Genomic DNA, 20,850 nt, shown 5'->3' with positions numbered 1-20,850 from the left:
TCCTGCAGTGAGTAACACCCCTCCTGACTCCCCGAAGCCTGTTCACAAGGTATAAGTCAGGAATGTGATGGAATGCTCCCTACTTGCGCGGATGGGCGCAACTCCAAAAACACTCAAAAAGCTCAACATATCCAGGAGACAAAAGCACAATGGCAGCAGTGTGTAGTATCTACAAGGTGCATTGCAGACATTCACCAAAGCTCCTTCACCAGCACCTTCCACATCCACAACGTGTACAATCTAGAAGGACAAGGGCAGCAGATACATGGGAACACCACCCTCTGCAAGTTCCCCTCCGAGCCACTCACCGTCCTGACTTGAAATATATCGCCATGTCTTCACTGATTCTTCACTGATAATCATGGGTCAAGATCATGGAATTCGCTCAATAAGAGCACTGTGGGTGTCCTGGCACCTCGTGACCTGTAGTGCTTAAGAAGAAAGCCCACCACTACCTTCTCCAGGGCAACTAGGGATGGGCAATAAGTGCTGGCCCAGCAAACGATTCTCACATCCTATAAATGATAGAAAAACAGATTGGAATTGATTGATAGAATTTTTACTGGGAGAGAGTATCCTAGTCTCTCTGTAGATTGAGCAGACAGAGTCAGATATGACATATGGACGGACAGAATTAAGAGGAGAAATGAGTAGATTGGCTCTGTACTTGTCGAAATATAGGAGAATGAGAGGTGACCTTAATGAAGCATTCTTAGGGGCTTTGACTGAGTAGGTGCAATGAGGCTGTTTCCCCTTGTAGGAGAGTCTAGGACCAGAGGGCATCATCTCAGAGTAAGGGATCACACATTTAAGACAGAGATGAGGAGGAATTTCTTCTCTCAGAATGTAGGAAATGTGTGGAATTCTTTATCACAGAGGGCTGTGGAGTCTGGGTCATTAAGTATAGTCAAGGCTGAGACAGACAGATTTTTAATCAAACACAATGGGGAAAAGGCTGGAAAGTGGAGTTGCAGGTTATCAGATCAGCCATGATCTCATTGAATGGTGGAGCAGACTCAATGGGCTGAATGGCCTGCTTCTGCTCCGGCATCATATTCATCCACCATTGGAAATACCAAACTGACAACAGGATGTGGGTCCCAGCGCTGCTCATCCATCCATGGCTGTACCTTCAGCTAGTGCAGACCTAACCTCCAGAAACCCTATCTTAAACCTCTCTGTTTGTTTTTAACAACTTATTTTTAACTCCTCCTTTAAGACTCTCCCGAAAACCAACCTCAATTTCTGAAGAAGGGTCTAGGCCTGGAACGTCAGCCTTCCTGCTCCTCTGATGCTGCTTGGCCTGCTGTGTTCATCCAGCTCTACACCTTGTTATCTCAATGACCAAGTATTTGTTCACCTTTTCAGACATTCCCTCACGGAGCTCAATGTTAGATGTGGTTTACGAAGTCAGAAACCAATATAAGTGCCAATGTTGCTGTTGTTCATAGCCCCATATGACCTCACTTCACTTTGTCACGTTATCTGGAGTGAAGGTGGGCGAGGAACAAGCTTTTAAAATACAAACTTATCAATCCATTCTGAGTCTTGGACTATTGGGTACAGAATGCAATTCTTACAGTTCTCTTCATTCATTGCACAGCAGTTTAAAAACAATTCCCAGAGTTAACACTTTCTGTAACTCTCAACTTGGAATGTTTTGCCTTTGGGCTCTCTGTCTGATATGGAATGCATTTTGTAAATACCAGAAGTATGACATCGGATTGAAGCACCTAAAAGTGGAACATGCTATATGAGGTTGAATTTTATTTCATTTCCTGTAATGTTCGAGTGAATAAATTATATAATGCACTTTTACAAATTTATGTATAAAGTATATATTTGTTTTTAAAAGAACTGACTCCTGAAGATGGTTTGTGTGTTAGAAGGCAGTCCTATGGTGGTGCTTGTTTGGTGAAATTTGACTGAACATTAAGATTTGCTGCACAGCCTTTTCAGATTCCTTCAGATCTTCTGGAGTACTGTGTGAAGTATGGAGGGTTTGAGTTATAAGGAGAGGCTGGATAGGCTGAGTTTTTTCTTACCAGGAGTGTAGGAGGCTGAGCAGTGACCTTATTGAGGTTTATATTGAGGAGTATAGATAAGGTGAAGGGCAGATGTCTTTTCCCTAGGGTGGGGGATTTCAAGACTAGGGGGCATAGATTTTAAGGTGAGAGGTGAAAGATTTAAAAAGACACGAGGGGCAACAGAGAGTGGTGCGTGTGTGGAATGGACTTCCATAAAAAGTGGTGGATACGGGGTACAGTTATAACATTTTAAAGACATTTAGATAAGTACATGAGAAATGTTTGGAGGGATATGTGCCAAGCACAGGCAGGTGGGACGAGCTTAGTTTGGGAATATTTTAGCATGGACTGGTTGGACCAGAGGGCCTGTTTCCATGCTGTGTGACTCGATGATTCTATTTGTTATGAGCAGGTTGGATCACTAGAATAAACCATGTTGATGTCTCCATGTTCCTGACTTGTGGAGACTGATATGACAGGTTACACCACATTCATTAATGACGCTGTCTCCATGGACTTTGCCCCCTCACGTGGGTTAGAGTGCCCTCAAATTAAGCTGGTCTTTGCAGGTCTTGGCTGACATTCCCAGTGCCCAGTGAAGGAGGACAACACATGATGCATTTATTGTCTTCGGACCAAGATCCCCCATTGAGCTCCCATGTGGATGTTAAAAAACTTGGGGCAGGCAATTCTCTCAGTGTCCTGGAATAACTGTTGCTCACTCTGCCATGATTAAATTAGATCATGCAACCATTACCCCAATTCTGTTTGCAGGAGCTTGCAGAATTGACTTCCATATTTTCAACGTACTTTCCAAAAATAATTCTATTGTTTGTCAAGTGCTTTGAGGGAGTTTGAATGGAGCTATATAAACGCAGGCTGTTCTTTTGTTTTAAGTTCCCTTTGGACGTTCAATGCCAGTTTCTCCGAATGAAAGACAAATGGTTGGAATTTCTAGACTGGGTTTTCCCATTCATGGTGGACCCACCTTTGAAAGCAGTGGGACACGTGCTCAGTGATCCATTTCATTCCAAGCTGTTGTGATTGTTTAGGTCGGGATGTTGTCCACAGCCAGAACTTGGATGAGATTGACCTTGATTGCACGTCAATGAACATCAAAATACAAATACTAAAGGAAGTGTTGACTGCAGAACTGAGAAGTAACTTAGCAGGGAAAAAAAATGAATCAGAGATAGTAGGAACTGCAGATGCTGGAGAATCCAAGACAACAAGGTGCAGGGCTGGATGAACACAGCAGGCCAAGCAGCATCATAGGAGCAGAAAGGCTGACGTTTCAGGCCTAGACCCTTCATCAGAAAAGGGGGAGGGGAAGGGGGTTCTGAAATAAATAGGGAGAGAATGGGAGGCGGATAGAAGATGGATAAAGGAGAGGATAGGTGGAGAGGAAACAAACAGGTCGAAGAGGCGGGGATGGGGCCAGTAAAGGTGAGAGTAGGTGGGAAGTTAGGGAGGGGATAGGTCAGTCCAGGGAGGGCGGACAGGTCAAGGGGGCGGGATGAGGTTAGTCGGTAGGAGATGGAGGTGCGGCTTGAGGTGGGAGGAGGGGATAGGTGGGAGGAAGAACAGGTTAGGGAGGAGGGGACGAGCTGGACTGGTTTTGGGATGCGGTAGGGGGAGGGGAGATTTTGAAACTTGTGAAATCCACATTGATGCCATTGGGCTGCAGGGTTCCCAAGCGGAATATGAGCCCGGGGACCGCTTTGCAGAACACCTATGCTCGGTTCGCAATAAACAACTGCACCTCCCAGTCGCGAACCATTTCAACTCCCCCTCCCATTCCTCAGATGATATGTCCATCCTGGGCCTCCTGCAGTGCCACAACGATGCCACCCGAAGGTTGCAGGAACAGCAACGCATATTCCGCTTGGGAACCCTGCAGCCCAATGGTATCAATGTGGATTTCACAAGTTTCAAAATCTCCCCTCCCCCTACCGCATCCCAAAACCAGTCCAGCTCGTCCCCTCCTCCCTAACCTGTTCTTCCTCCCATCTATCCCCTCCTCCCACCTCAAGCCGCACCTCCATCTCCTACCGACTAACCTCATCCCGTTCCCCTTGACCTGTCCGTCCTCCCTGGACTGACCTATCCCCTCCCTAACTCCCCACCTACACTCACCTTTACTGGCCCCATCCCCCCCTCTTCGACCTGTTTGTTTCCTCTCCACCTATCCTCTCCTCTATCTATCTTCTATCCGCCTCCCACTCTCTCCCTATTTATTTCAGAACCCCCTTCTCCTCCCCCTTTTCTGATGAAGGGTCTAGCCCCGAAACGTCAGCCTTTCTGCTTCTATGATGCTGCTTGGCCTGCTGTGTTCATCCAGCTCTGCACCTTGTTGTCAGGGAAAAAAAATGAACAGCTGGGTTTTTTTTTAATCTCTCTGAGAGGTGGCAACATGCTGTTCTGTAATATCCTGAAAAGGATTTGAAAGAATGGATATAGAGAAGACATGTCCAAATTGAGGAGGATAAATCTGGCAATGGCAAATGTACTCTGCCTAAACATAGAACATAGAACATTACAGCGCAGTACAGGCCCTTCGGCCCTCGACGTTGCGCCGACCTGTGAAACCAATCTGAAGCCCATCTAACCTAAACTATTCCATTATCATCCATATGTTTATCCAATGACCATTTAAATGCCCTTAAAGTTGGCGAGTCTACTACTTTTGCAGGCAGGGCATTCCACGCCCTTACTACTCTCTGAGTAAAGAACCTACCTCTGACATCTGTCCTATATCTATCACTCTTCAATTTAAAGCTATGTCCCCTCGTGCTAGCCATCACCATCCGAGGAAAAAGGCTCCCACTGTCCACCCTATCTAATCCAAGATGGGTTTTCGGGCTATTACCTGTTGATATTTCATCCTGCATAAATTTCCTGGTAGTTTTTGTCATGTAAACATAAAAGATAGGAACAGGAGGAAGCCATTCAGTCCTTTGAGCCTGCACTGCCATTCAATGTAATCATGGTTGATCATCGAGTTCAATGCTCTAATCCCACCTCCCCCCACCCCTCTTCCACCTTGATCCCAGTAGCCACAAAAGCTATGTCTAATACCATTGCCAATGGTGGTCTGCTATTGCTTTCCAATCTCAGGGGTCAAGTCTAGAAGGCAAATCCCAAATCTACTTCAACCAGAACAAAGAACCAAACTCACATTGTTGCCATTCTCGAAAACAGGAGCATGCGTAGGCCATTCAACCACTGCTCAGTGTTAACCCTTTCAGACTCTTATACAAGATCCCTCCCAACCCAACCCCTACTCAAGTCGAGAAAAAGGAGGCCAATTGTAAAATCCCAATCTCATCCTTCAACAAATACCCTCGAAGGCACCTTATATTGAGTCTAATTGACTGCCTGCCTTGTGTGTTTGACTTGCTCTGCCAAGCCTGAATCCCCTTCCCTTGAAATTAGCAGCACCCCAGGCCCCAGCCTTTCCCTAGAGCCTGAGACCTGTGGTTCTGAATTTGGGGTCAATGTCCAATGGGGAACCTTGTGCCCAGTGGCCGTATGTAGCCCAGGCCTCAATATCTGGTCTATAGGAGCCTGTAGTGTATTTGATCCACAGAACTAACTGACTTAACCACAGGTACAATTACGACCCTAGCCCTTCAGACTCTCAGCTTCTAAATCCTTCCATTATTTCACAATAACCCCCTGGGGAAGGGAGCAAAGAAATGAAAGAGCAACAATGCTTGAAGCAGACAGGAGCTCGGCCTTTTTAATACACTTTTGGCCAGTTGCTAATTTGTCTTTCCAACTGTTTCACTCGAATAATCCTCAACCATTAAAGGCAAGTGGAGAGTTGGCTCTTTTCCCTGGTGTTTCTGACCAGTATATTAGTTTCAGATGTAAGATGAATTTAGAGGATTTAAGATTTTAAACAAGTTAATTTGTTTTGATGCTGTTGAGGGATAAATGTTGGCTTCCACATCAGAAGAGGTTTCCCTGCTCTGCTTCCAGTGGGTCCCTGGGGTCTCTTGCATTCGCCTGAACAGGCGCTAGGTTATGCCTACCATCTGAAGGGCAGCATCTGCACCAAGTCTGCACACCCTCAGCATTGCATAAACTGCCAGTATCTGTCATAGATTAGAAATCCCGCACTGTCATTTATACACAGCTCCTTCCACTGAAGGCAAGAGTTCAGCAGAACATACAGAAAATATAAAAGTTTGAATGAATGTATGAACAGATTCAAGAAAGCTTCCTCCCTGCTGTTATCCGAATTTTGAACGGACCTCTCAAATGTTAATTCTGATCTCCCTCTCTGCATCTTCTCTGCGGCTGTGACACTACATTCTACACTCTGTTCTGCTACACTGATGCACTTTGTATGGTGCAATCTGCCTGTAGACCTCACAAAACAACACTTTTCACTGTATCGATGTACATGTGACAACAATAAATTAAACTCAAACCCAAACCGAACAAAACAAAAACTGCTGAATTGACATCAAGTTTAAATTGTAAACTGTTGGCTCGAGGAAGGAGAGTTTGGAGGAGATCAGGAGTTCCAAAGTCTTCAGATCCTGCAATTTGATTTAGAGATTGTGTGAAAAGTGACACAAAGAAGACACCAGACACACAAGGAGATAGCAAGAACTGCAGATGCTGGAGTCAGAGACAACACAGTGTGGAGCTGGAGAAACACAGCAGGCCAGGCAGCATCAGAGGAGCAGGACCCTTCCCGATCCAAAACGTCAACTTTCCTACTCCTCTGATACTGCCTGGCCTGCTGTCCTGCTGTGTTCCTGCAGCTCCACACTGTGTTGTCTCAAGACAAACAAACCCAGTGTTATAGGGAGCAGAAACAATGCAGTTCCTGAATGCACTTGAGTTACCTTACTTCTTGATCCAGTTGAAATGTTTGACCCACAATCAGGAATAAAGAGGAGGAGTTGGTGCCAGAGTGATAGGAAAGTTGGCACTAGATCCCGAATTGAATTAATTTGGGATCCATTCAACCATGCCACATTTAGCCCTCTGTAAGGCCAGGAAATTTCAACACAGAGCCAAAACTGGTCCTGGATCCTTTGCCTGCAGGGATGCTTTTGATTTTGTGTAGGCCAAAACCCGACTGCAATAATGTGGAAATGTGTGTGTACCAAAACTATGTTCCAACATATTTTGATTCTGAATTATCATTAGGGAGTTTCTATGGCACTCCACCACTTTTATGCAGCATGCCAGCTCTGTATCTTTATAATACCAATTTCCAACACCCAACCCCACCCCAATCTGCCCACAGCTTCACACAAATATCACTCTCTCCTTCATGAAGCAACAGCTTGCATTGGTATTGTGTTCTTAACAAAGCAAAACATCCCAAGGGTCTTCACAGGAATACTTCCAAATAAAATTTGACAGTGAGCCCTGTAAAGCTACATTAGACCATTAGAGGCAGGAGAAAAAGTTGGCTATGTGGCCCATTGAGTCTCCTCTGCCATGTAATGACATCATTCAACGATCTGATAATCCTCAACTCCACTTTCCTGCCTTTTCCCTGTAACTCTTGATTCCCTTACTGATTAAAAACATGGTCTATCTCAGCCTTGAACATACTTAAGTGCCCAACCTCTACAGCCCTCTGTGGTTAGGAAATCCACAGCTTCACTATCCTCCTACAGAAGAAATTCCTTCTCATGTCCGTCTTAAATGGGCAACTCTTTACTTTGAGATTATGCCCTCTGGTCATAGACTCACACACAAAGGGAAACAACCTTTCCACATATACCCTGCCAAGTCTTCTAAGAATCTTGCATTTTTTAATAGGGTCACCTCTCATTCTTCTATATTCCAAAGAGTACTAGCCCAAGCAACTCAACGTCTCCTCACAAGACAATCCCTCCATACTTGATATCAGCTTAGTGGACCTTCCCTGGACTGCCTCCAATGCCAGTATATCTTTCCTTGGATAAAGTACCAAACAGTTCCCATTACTCTAGCTGGAATCTCACTCGTGCCATGTATTGTTTTAGGAAGACCTCCTTATTTTAATCTTTAGTGAATGTGATTGTCATGTTGATTTATGGTCTCCAAGTTGTGGACAGGGGAGTCTTTGATTTGTATCCAGGATGATAAAATGAGCTTACCCATTAACGTTATGCCTCATTGATCCTGTGCAGCATCCTGCCTGAGATCACAAGGGGGTCATATAGACCAAGACTGAGAGAAAGGCTCTGAATTCCCGCCCAGTTCAAAGAAGCTGATGGACCCAAGACACTTTACCCTCACTGCAGTTGGAATCTCTGATTAACACAACAAAACAGTAGTTAATGAGCTTTTGAAGTAATTTATTGTCCAGAGTCTATCTGCCTGGTCAAAGTTTAATCAGTTAAGATTTACAGGAATCACTTCCTGCTGTATCTCTCAGCCAATCATGATCCAATCAAACAGCACTCTCTTCTCGTGTGGTATAAATTGTCATTCCCTTTCTAAGTTTGTTTTCTTGTGTAGCAGTCCTAGTGAGGGAAAAATCAAAAGCTTTAACTTAATGTCTCCTTTAAGCCATGCAATTTATTGCGGAGAGATACTAAGAACTGCCAATGCTGGAATCAAAGATAGCACAGTGTGGAGGTGGAGAAACACAGCAGACCAGGCAGCATCAGAGGAGCAGGAAAGCTGACATTTCAGGTTGGGAAATTTCTGAAGAAAGGTCCAGACCCGAAACATCAACTTTCCTGCTCTTCTGATGCTGCCCGGCCTGCTGTGTTTCTCCAGCTCCACACTGTGTTATCTCAATTTATTGTGGAGCCTGGCTTCAGTTTTTCACAAGATAAGGTGATGCAGGAACGTAGAGACCCGCAAAGGAGAGATGTGCAGCGATAAGGGGCAGAGTGTGTGCTGATCTGGGGACCAGCGTTGGGAAGATTGTGTGGGGAAATTAACTGGATAGATCTTTCAAAGGATCAGCACAGGCATGATGGTTCAAATGATTTCCTTGAAGGCTACCAGATTGTATGCTGTTGACCTGAACGTTTAAACACACTTTTTTTTTGGAAAATGACCAGTGAAGGCTACATTTGAGCTTTCTACTTCATAGGTAGTCTCTCAGGATTGAGGCTACCTTTCTTCCACTCAGTGCTGGGGGTCCTGAGGTGACAGAACAAGCTAACACAGGACTCGCACAACATCCCACAGGCAGGATAGATCGTGTTTGCCAAAGTGAGTGGGTGGGATACTCAGGAAAATCCTTCTCTCGGAGAGTTGCTGGTCACTGGAATTCTCTACCCCAATGAACAGTGGAGACTGTGTCATTGAATACATTCAAGACCGAGTTGGATAAATTTCTGAACAGCAAGGGGAGTGGGGGTGGGAGAGTGGGGCTGAAAGTTATAAGAAAGTGGGGTTGAGGCCACAATCTGGTTTGTATTTATTGAATTGCAGGGCACAGGTCTCCCTAGTGATCTGGCTAATATTTATTCCTCACCAACAAATGTTTCACATTGATGCTTGTGGGAGCTTGCCGTGCTCACATATCTACATTTTCTGTCATAACAATACTTCAAAATTTCTTCTTTGGTTATAAATGTGGAATTGTGACTTAATGTAATTTCTCTTTCATCAGTATGCTGCTGCTTTCTATAGCAGTTTGTTGAACGCTGTTGGATTTTTTTTTATTCATTCACTTAATGGGTAGGTCACCATTTATTGCCCATCCCTAATAGTTAAGAGACAAACACATTGCTGTGGGTCTGGAGTCACATGTGGGCCAGACCAGGTAAGGATGAGAGATTACCTTCCCTAAAAGACATTAAGGAACAGGTTTTTCCAACAATCTGCAATGGTTTCATGGTCATCATTGGACTCTTATTTCCAATTTTTTATGGAATTCAGACTCCAACATCTGCCACAGCAGGATTCGAATCCAGGTCCCCAAACCATTCCCTGGATGTCTGAACTAATAGCCTAGGGCTAAACTGGATCTTCACCTACCCTGCCTATCATCGCTTGCTTCTCTCATCTTTTTAATTTCTCAATCCCTCCTACTCACTCAGAACTGTAAGATTGAATAAACTTGGCCACTTTGTATTTCACTTGGGTTTGTAAAGTTAGTATCTGACTGAACATAGTTCTTTAAAATTATAAAAATGCAATGATAGAGTGATAGAACCAAGGATAGTAATGAACAGACCTAGCTAGTCCATGCCAGTGTTCAGGTCATAAATGAGCTCTGATGCTTAAGTGCCACACAAGCCATCTTCATCTCACTCCCTATGAAGATACAACGTTGGAGCAGGAGTAGGCCATTCAGCCCCTCAAACCTGTTCTGCCATTCAAGAAGATCCTGGTTGGTCTGATTCCCCCACATTCCCACCTAGTCCAATAAACTTTCAAACTCTTGCTAATCAAGACTCTATCTACCTTTGCCATAAAAGTACTCTGCTTTCACCACCTTTTCCAGAAAAGAGTTCCAAGGTCTCATGATTCTCTGAGAGAAAAAACGAAATCTCTTAATCTCTGTCTAAAATGAGCAAATCCTTATTTTTGAACAGGGGTGGCATGGTGGTGCAGTGGTTAGCACTGCTGCCTCACAGCTCCAGGCACCTGGGTTCAATCCCACCCACGGTAACTGTCTCTGCAGAGTTTGCACGTTTTCCCTGTGTCTGCATGGGTTTCATCCCACAGTCCAAAGATGTGCAGGTTAGGTGGATTGGCTGTGCTAAATTGCTCTTAGTGTAGGCTAGGTGGGTTTACCATGGGAAATTTTGGGTGGGATGCTATTTGGAGAGTCAGTATGGACGCAATGGGCCAAATGGTCTGCTTCCACACTTTAGATTCTAGACAGGGGTTTTCCCGCAAGAGAAGTATCCTCTCCACATCTACCCCGTAAACATCCTTCAGGATCTTGTATGTTAATCAAGTTGCATCTTCCAAACTCCAGCAAAAAGAAGTCTAGTCTGTCTAAATTTTCCTCATAAGCCAACTTGCCCATTTCAAGTGTAAATTGAGGAAACCTTCACTGAACTGTCTACAATCTATTACCATTCTTCATTAAGTAGTGAGGTCCATACTGTACACAGTACTCCAGATACAGTCTCACCAATGCCTTGTACAACTGAAGCCTCAACATCAGCATATCTTTCTACTCCTTTGTCCTTTATGTATTTCTCTAGGTTTCCCTTAAATAATCTGTACTGTTCACCTCAACAATTCTGAGTAGCATTCTCGATATTCCCTTGGTAAAAACGCATTTCCTGACTTCCTTCTTGAATTTATTTGGGTTGAACATTTCTGGCTCAGTTTTGGACACGGAGAAATATTTACTCTCGACCAAAAAATTGCATAGTCTCAAAATTAAAGTGTTTATTAGTGAAATTAGGAAGGTTTTGGTTTCCGTGCAAATCTAAATCAAATCTTGGCCACAGCCATTTGCATTTATATAGTGCCATCAATGAATCACAGAATTGTTACAGCACAGGACAACATTTGGTCCATCATGTCTGTACTTGCCCATCTAAATTTCACTTAGTATCATTCTCCTGTCTTCTGCGTGTAAGTCTGCACATTCTTTCTTTTCAACCAACTGCTTAATTTCCATTCCAATGCTTGATGGAACCTCTTCCATCACATTCTCTGGCAGTGAAGATGTCCCTAGATATTGCTTTATTGGAATAATGATTAGACAAAGTTTGACATTACCGAACGGGCGTCTGCTAGCTTGCTCAGAGGACTGGGTTTTAAGGAGGGTCCTGGAGGATGAGAGGGCACAGTAAGGAGGTAAAGGCATTTAGGAGGGAGAGTTTAGGGATAGCTGATTACATTGCAATTGACGGTGAAGTGATTCAAGTAAATTCTTGTTTCATTGGAGGCTGAGAGTGATAAATTTCCATTAGGTAAGAGTTGATAGGAAACCAAGTCAATTTTGTTTTGGTGTCAGTCTGCTCCCATTGGACAATGCGAAAGCTCCCGCAGTCAAATAGCCACCTGGCCATTGTCAGGCTTACTGGAAGACTGACTAGTGTACAGGCAAGTGACAATGAGGTGAAAGCTCTTATTCTGTTGCTCAACAACAATAAGGGTCTGTGTGTGAATAGCAGGGGAGAGAGTGTGAAACATTAAATATTAGTCAGCTCTTATCTTTATTTTAGAAACATGCCTTTTACACATAACGGGGGTTCTTTTTGCCAAGACAGGCTTCTGAACCTCAGGTATCTGACACGCACTGTCTTTTCATTCCTCTTCCTCTACATTTTTTTTACTGGTTTGGGATCAAATGTTAAATAGTGTGGAGCCATTCATTCATTGATTACTAACAGTCCTGTGCTACTGCTGAACTCATGCTATATAAAGGAAATTAATCCTGAAGAAAGGGTAAGAGACAGAAGAAGAACAACATACACTGAGACAGAGGGAGAGAGAGAGAGACACAAACAGACAGTTAGATAGGCAGAAATAGTAACAGGCTATGAGAATGATAAACACATACCACAGAAAGAAGAGAGAGAGAGAGCTGATGCAGGGAAGCCTGGCACTCATAAACACACCCGCATGGAGACCTAAGGAAACTGCACTCAAGAACTGAGGAACGCACATTATATGGATTAGAAAGAGACAAAGGTGGGGGGAAGTCAACGATAGTAGTAGCAAAGTGAGAGACAGGTCAGGAGACAGAGAAAATTATGTGTTGCAGGAACAGCAGAATAAAGGCACAGAGAAACAAACAGATGAGGAAGATATACACAGAAATACAGAGAGGAAAAACAGAAGAAACAGAGACAAAAAGGAAAGATAAAGAGAAACAAAGGAACTTTGAGGCAGAGGAAAGAGTGAAAGGAGAGAAGCAAGCAGGGAGACGATAAAAGAGACAAAGGGGAAGAGGAGAGGGGGGGGGGGTCTAAAATAAAGGCAGGCAAAGAGTTACAGAAAGAAAGGGCGAGCGAGAGAGAGAGCTTGCCTTTAAAAAGCTGTGTGGGTGCCGAGCTGAGAAAGGTAGCTGTTCCAGTGATTGACTGCAACCAGCTCTCTGATTCAAGCGCTCACAGTAACAGGACAAAGTCAGGCCTCAAAGTGATTGGCTGCGATGAAATCCTCCTGGCATTGTGGGGAAGTCTACAGGGCTGGTCTAGCTCTTGGAGCAGAGCGAGGAGGAGGGAGCAGCTAAATACTGGCACATCTCTGCAGTCTGCAAGAGCTGAGAGTGTGAGAGAGAGAGAGAGCGTGAGTGCATGTGTGAGTGCATGTGTATGTGTGTGTGTGTAGTGTATTAATGAGCGCACTACATGAGGCGATAGCTAGCATCTGATGTAGATAAGGACAGCCTGCAGCAAGTCAAGGAGAAAGAGAGGGAGAGATTGCCAAAAACTCTCCCTGTTCTAATACCCCTCACCTTGGACAGTGGGTCCTGTTGCAAAGCCAGTTATATGCCCACCTGACCCAACTCTGGCACCTCGAAATAGACAGCGAGACAGGAAAGCAGCAACAGGAGGAGGTGGTGGCTATTGCTCTTATCTTTCCTGTCCTTTTCGATCAAGAGCCCGTGAGTGGGAGGGTGAGACGGGCACCCCCGCACCTCACGTCGACAGCGGGCGTACAGTTGGCAGGGGCATACCGACCATGCCAAAGGTCCTGGGCGCCATCATGGGGTTGCTGCTAGCCAGCTTCCTGGGGGCCAGCTCGGGGGCCAGCGCCGAGGAATATGAGTACTACGGCTGGCAGTCGGACCACCTCCAGGGAGGGCGCTTCTACACCAAGCAGCCGCAGTGTGTGGACATCCCGAGCGACCTGCGCCTCTGCCACAACATCGGCTACCGCAAGATGCGTGTACCCAACCTACTGGAGCATGACACCCTGCCTGAGATCAAGCAGCAGGCCAGCAGCTGGGTGCCCTTGCTGGCCAAGAGGTGCCACCCCGACACCCAGATCTTCCTCTGCTCCCTCTTCGCCCCTATCTGCCTGGACCGGCCCATTTACCCATGCCACTCGCTGTGCCAGGCTGTACGGGATGGTTGCTCACCCGTCATGGAGTCCTTCGGCTTCCCCTGGCCGGAGATGCTCAAGTGCGACCGCTTCCCGCTCGACAACGACCTCTGCGTGTCGCTCCAGTCGCCAGGCAACCCAGCGACTCAACCCCCAGGTAAGAGGGCGACCACGGCTGTGGGGGGAGGAGGGGGTGGGTGTGAGTGAGGGTCAAAGTGCCAGGGACGTGGGCATTTTGAACCCGCACCTTCAACAACAAAGGAAAGGTCCCTCATCCCTGTAAAGAAACCTCCGGCGGCATCTCATCCTGGAATTGTTGTCAGTCAGAGACGGGGCTAAACGTGAGGTTAAGGCGAGAGATGTGGAGTGATAGAGAGAGTGGGGAGCGACAAAAAAAAAACTGCAGATGCTGGAAACCAGTAGAGAAATGGGAGGCTGGAGGAACACAGCAGGCCAGGCAGCATCTGGAGGGAAGGAGCAGTCAACGTTTCGGGTATTACCCTTCGTCAGGAGAGAGTGGGGAGACAGAGAGAGAGGCAGAGATGGACAGGGAGAAATGGAGAAAGAGAGAGAGAGAGAGAGGGATGGAGAGAAGGGGAGTGGGATAGGGAAAAAGGGAACAGGATGGGGAGAAAGGGAACGGGATGGACAGAGAGTAGGATAGAGTGGGCAGAGGGAATGGGGGACAGGAGAAACAAAAGGACAAGGAGAGAGAGAGACAGACACTGAAAGAGAAAGGGAGAGTGAGAAAATGAATGATAGAGGGAGGCAGAAAGAAAGAGAGGAACGGAAAGACAAAAGGACAGAAAGGGAAAGCTTGAAAGGAAAAGGGAGAGTGAGAAAGAAAGACACAGAGAAAGAGGCACCGAAAGAGAAAGGGGGAGAGAGGGGCTAGAAAGAGGAACAGAGGGAAAAGGAAGACTGGGAGGGTTTAGAGAAAGACGGAGAAAGAGGGGAAGAGATAGAAACCGAGAATAAATAGGAACACAGAGAGAGAATGTGACAGACAACACGGAAAAGAGAGAGTAAGAGAAATTGTCTCTCATGATCTCAGGGTATCCCAAAAGTGCGGTCACTCTGTGAACTAGGAAAGAGAGCAGAGAGATAGGAGCAGAGGGTGATTGATAAGGAAAGAGAGTCTTAGAAAGAAGCAGATGGAGTATAAAGGTAAGGGGTCAGAGAACAGTGGAAAGTGAACAAAACTGATGGCAGGGACACAGCATAAGAGGGACGGACAGAAAGAGGGGTGCAAGTATTAAAGGAAGGAAGTATAAGTGAGAGTGGATGTGGAGGAAGGGTAGCTGGTGTTGGCAAAGAGAGATAAAGAGGCTGGCTGAAGCAAAGAGGGGAGAAAAAGAGAGAATAAAATAGAGGAGGCTAAAAGAGGTGGAGAGAGTCTCAGGTTTTTCAAGGAAAGCACTTTTCACAATGAACCATTCGTGTGATGTAGCGAGATAGTAGAACTGCAGATGCTGGAGAATCTGAGATAACAATGTGTAGAGCTGGATGAATACAGCAGGGTCAAGGTCCGAAACGTCAGCCTTCCTGCTCCTCTGATGCTGCTTGGCCTGCTGTGTTCATCCAGCTCTACATCTCATTCCTGTGATGTAATCTGAAAATGTGTAGCAATGCTGTAAAAAGTCATTTAGAAGCGATTTGTGTCTCTTTAGTCCCTCATTCCCTTGCTTTGTATTATGCACAAATAAGTAATGTGTCAGGAAATGTTCCCTTCCATTGAGAACTCTATCTACCGGGAGCTTTCTGTGCAGCGGGCCAATGTACTGTAAATCCCCTAATATTTGTGAATGCTATCAGGGGTCATGTCTCTCCCAGCTCCACTCTCCTCAGTACGGGTGCGGGAGGGGTAGAATTGCATTGGGAGATGCCCCTGAGACCCCTCCATGGGCAACCCTCAGGCCCAACCCCACCCCCCAACCCCTTTTGCCCAGAGGCCAACTTCAGAGAGTCGTCGGCAGTGTTTTTTCATTTGTTAGACGCCCAGGTCGAGGATAGCACAGGGCGATCCCAAAGGAGGAGGCAGAGCTGGAGGAGCGAAAGTGTGGATTCTGAGGGAGAGGGACAGCAAAGAGGGAGAGGGAAGGGGGAAGGAGGTGTGAGGGAAATGGAAGGGGAAGTGGGGAGAGGGAGGGGTGAGGGAAGTGGGAACAGGAGGGGGAGAGGGAACGGTGAGAGGGGGGAGATCTGTCAGGGGCGAGCTGAGCCCCCACACAATGAGCAAAGGATCCTATGATAACCACAGCTGTTGGACTGCACTCCTTCCATCTCAGTTTAGGATCAAAGGATGGTGTACCAAAGAAAGAGGCTATTTGGCCCATCCTGCTTGAGCCAGCTCTTTGTACGAGTTATCCGACTCATCACACTCCCATCACTGTTTGTTTCCCAGAGACTACATAGTTTTACCCACCAATTATTCAACCAATTTCCCTATTGAATTTGCCTGCACTACCCACACCACTGGGTTAAAACTAAACCCCTTTCCCCGTAAATGACCCTAACCCTGTCATTGACGGTGTGTTTATGGCACACGTTAGTTGAGGAGAATTTGTGAGAATGACAGAATGATTAGTAGGTTCAGGGAATTGTGTTCTCTGAGATGCATTCAGGGCTGTTTTTGTCTCATGACCCCATAATCACAATCACAGCATAGCCTGATTGTTATAGGAACTTAAACGGATCGGATTAAAACCAAAATCAACTGAGGTGCCAGGAAAAACTGCTCCACACATTCCGCCTTGACAAATGGTCCCCACAGACACAGTGTCTTGTGATTAACCTTTGGATCTGGGGAGGGAATGAATTCTAGCTTTCCCAGTTTAACATTTTAATGAAAACCTTTTACAAAAATCCATGCCAAAAATAAATTTGTGCACCCGCAGCAGAAATGTTTGCCATGCTGCAAGTTCCACAGAATCTTCCAGCACAGAATGAGGCCATTCAGTCCATCGGGCTTATGCAGGGTCTCTTTCAAGAAGTTGCACTTCCTGGTTTCCTTCAAGAAGAGTTAAGTTCCCAGTGAGTGGGAATGATTTGCTGCAAATCTAATCTTTGGCAGTGATGAGGTTAAAGGGGGGGCAAAATCTGTCAGAATGTGTATGTGTGTCTGTGTGTGTGTGTGTGTGTCTGTCTGTCTGTATGTGTGTGTGTGTGTCTGTCTGTCTGTATGTGTGTGTCTGTATGTGTGTGTGTGTGTCTGTCTGTGTGTGTGTGTCTGTGTGTCTGTGTGTGTGTGTGTGTCTGTCTGTATGTGTGTGTCTGTATGTGTGTGTGTGTGTGTGTGTCTGTCTGTCTGTCTGTATGTGTGTGTCTGTATGTGTGTGTGTCAACATGTGCAAGTGTGTGTGACTATTTACGTGCAGTCATATCTGTCTGTGTGCATCCCTTTGTGACAGTTAGTGTTTGTGCGTTTGTCTGTCTGTGTGTATTGGTGTGACTGATGGGATGTCCGTATGGATGTGTGTATGTGTGTGTGTGTGTGTATGTGTATGTGTGAGAGAGAGAGAGATACTATGAGCGCGTGTACCTATGTGACTATGCATGCCTGTGTCTTTATGTACAAGTATATGCAGAGTGCATCTTTGTATATGTGTACGAGTCCATGTCAGTGACTGTGTGAGTATAACTGCGAAATTCTATGTGCGTGTGTAGAGCACATGTGTGTGTTTGTGTGTGTGTGTGTGTGTGAGAGAGAGAGAGACAGCGCGAGTATGGGTTGAGTGTATTACTGAGTGTACGTGCATGTCTGTGTGCTTTTGCATTTGTATGTACCTATATACACAAGGCTGTTTGTGTATGTGCATGCATGACTGTATGTCTAGGAGCGTATGTTTGACTTTGTTTGTGCATGTATGTATGCATGACTGTGTGTGTGTATATGACTGTACGTATGTGTATACTGGCAGGTTTCTTTGGCACAACGTAATGTGCTATCTTATTCATATGCTGGCACTGCCAGTGCTGAACGTCCCAGATAACTGCATGAGGTAATCATGGTGAACAGAGCCAGAGACTGGTTCCCCGTGTAACAGACCCACTGTAATTGACGCAGTCCAAGCCGGGAGCTGTGAAAGAAACAAACACAGCCTGGTTTCAAATCCATGAAGCCCATTCCCAACTCTGTCCCTCCCCCACCAGCTAGACAGAACAGAAATGTTGGTGACCATGTCGCTTTCAGGATAAAAGTTGAATGCTGTCAAAACAAAGGTCTTCACTATTTCCATAAATGGCTCATTCTCTGCTTCAGCAAACGAGAACCATGCGCAGTCACAGTTTTACCATAGACAGGTAGACATAAAACTCTTCGAGTTTTTTGCTAAATGTTCTTGGCCTGGCTAAAATCTGTTGTTGCAGAGTTGCGAAAGCAAATCATGGAAACATTGGTGGAATGTAACAAGGATATAATTCAATGTGATTAGAACTGTAACTATGTTTTTTTAAAAAATGCATGCGTATTTGGTTGGGAATGAGCTGACAGATTCCCCCTTACAGCAGAAAGCTTGCTGAGCCCAGAAATTGTTTCCTGTCACTCTAGGTAAAGGTCCAAAGGGCTGGTCTCTCATTAGAGAGAGACGATTCGTGGTGGTTTAACCTGACGGTTTAACTAGGTGAGGTAGAGAAGGACAGACCTTCACAGTAACCTCAGCTTGTGCAGGGATTGCTTCTGTATAGGTTGTCAGTCTGCTTCTCAAACTAGCCATCCTGCCAACAGTCACTCTAAGGTACCAGTGAAAAACAGAGGGATTGTGAGACAACAAGAGAACAAGTTCTCTCCTACCAGTCATTCACATACTCCAATTTTACAATGCACATGCCAGTTTCGAATTCCCTGCATTAGACTCCCCTGTCTCCTCTTCTCCATATAAGTGGCTCAGTGATTAGCACTACTGCCTCACAGCGCCAGGGACCTGGATTCGATCCCACCCTCGGGCAACTATCTGCATGGAGTTTGTACATTCTCCCTGTGTCTGCGTGGGTCTCCTCCGGGTGCTCCGGTTTCCTCCCACAGTCCAAAGATGTGCAGGTTAGGGTGGATTGGCCACGCTAAATTGCCCCTAGTGTCCAGGAACGTACAGGTTAGGTGTATTGGCCATGGGAAATGCAGCATTACATGGATGGAGCAGAGGGGCTGGCCTGGTCAGGGTGCTCTTTTGAGGGTTGGTACAGACTCAATGGGCCTGCTTCCACACTGTAGGGATTAACATGTCTGTTCTAATGCAGGCAATGAGGAGGTAGCTCATGCATTTTGAGGCTTGACCTGAGAAGCTTGCTGATCAAGTGTTTTTACTCCTTCCCATCCCAGCATTCACAATTAGGTGCTCCTCCTGATTGCTCAGCTTCAATATCAAACAGCTTCCCATTCCCCACTTTGACAGCAACTTACTGACCATGGAGTTGATCAACTGTGAGGTTTTAACACATCAGATGATGGGCAGTAAATGCCACTGCTCACATAGTGATGTTCACATCCCACAAGAACATAAGAATGAGGAGCAGGGGTACGCCATTCAGCCCCTCTAGCCTGGTCTCATTAATACAACCATCTCAGCCTCAGCTCCACTTTCCTACTCACTCTCCATAACCCTTCAACCATTTACTTATTAAAAACCTGTCTATCTCCTCCTCATATTACAGTGTCCCAGCATCCACCCCACTCAGAGGGAGTGAATTCCACAGATTCATGACCCTTTGAGAGAAGTAATTTCTCCTCATCTCTGTTTTAAATCTTTTACACCTTCACCTAAACCTGTGATTCCTTGTCCTAGATTGCCCCACATGAGGAAACATCCTCTCTACATCTACTTTGTTAATCTCCTTTAGCATCTTATATACCTCAATTACATCTCGTGTCATTCTTCTAAACTCTAGAGAGTACAGGCCTAAACTATTCAATCTTTCCTCATAAGACAAGCCTTTCATCTCTCTATCCCACAGAAGAATAAAAGCATTCACTGACAAAGGAAGGGTTAACTTACTTTTCTCTTTGCTGCACATATATCAACTTTGTTTGAGAATGTTTTTCGTTGTGTGTTAGTGGCAAGATGTAATAAAAAATTTCTTACAGCAAAACAGATGTTGCGATCTGTGCAGTGGTGAGGACTTCAGATAGTCTGTCATCAATGAGTGGAAAGCAACACAGACAATACGTCTAGGTCCAAGAAAAAAAATCACCTCTGATCCTCCCCATGCATTTCCCCAAATTCATCCTCTTCAAAGGTTTTCACTCACTACTTGCTCCCTCCTCATCAATGTTAAACTATTCTCTTAATGCTGTTTCAAAGTACTCACCCCACCAATGCAACAGCACCTTCCCATCACCCTCACCAAGAGCCTCAAAAGGGCAAGAAAATAACAAATTAACAATTCACATTTCTACAACTCCACCTATGACCTTAGTACACCTGAAATCAGAAGACCATCAATGTACGTACAGCAAACACACATAAGATGATGACCAGATTGTGTGAAGTCAACAGAGAGATGATGAGTTCAATGACAGAGTGCTGATTAGATCACTCCAAATCAAGCTGCATGAGCGAATGGAGATGATCAGAAAGGTTATCCAGGATTCCTGACCCTTACCGGTGGACAATAGCTCCTCCTGGAATTGTCATGACATCAAGGAGAGCATGCTCATGCTTATTCGTGATGCAGTCCTCCCTAAACAGCACCTCCTACCCAACTCACTCCCAGTCAAAATATTCCCTCACCAAACTCATCCCCACTCAACACACTCCCCCATTCAACTCACCCCCACTCAACACACCCCCTCACACAACTCACCCCCATTCAACACACTTTCTCACCCAATTCACCCCCATTCAACATACTCCCTCATCCAACTCACCCCCACTCAACATACTCCCTC

The 20,850-nt window shown here is 45.5% G+C and overlaps 1 protein-coding gene across 1 annotated transcript in view; it reads left to right on the top strand.

Moving 5' to 3' along the window:
* The first annotated feature begins 12,977 nt into the window (after window positions 1-12,977).
* LOC109920961 (secreted frizzled-related protein 5-like) overlaps window positions 12,978-20,850 on the top strand; it is a 54,939-nt gene continuing 47,066 nt past the window's right edge. Inside the window, exons 1-2 of the mRNA XM_048609219.1 lie at window positions 12,978-14,124; window positions 16,865-17,000. Of these exons, the coding sequence (XP_048465176.1) occupies window positions 13,605-14,124; window positions 16,865-17,000 (656 nt within the window). The 5' untranslated portion in view covers window positions 12,978-13,604. The remainder of the gene's footprint in view (window positions 14,125-16,864; window positions 17,001-20,850) is intronic.

This window comes from Rhincodon typus, chromosome 20, assembly GCF_021869965.1.
Source record: "Rhincodon typus isolate 14 chromosome 20, sRhiTyp1.1, whole genome shotgun sequence".
Lineage (NCBI taxonomy): Eukaryota > Metazoa > Chordata > Chondrichthyes > Orectolobiformes > Rhincodontidae > Rhincodon > Rhincodon typus.
This window is presented reverse-complemented; position numbering and strand designations above follow the sequence as displayed.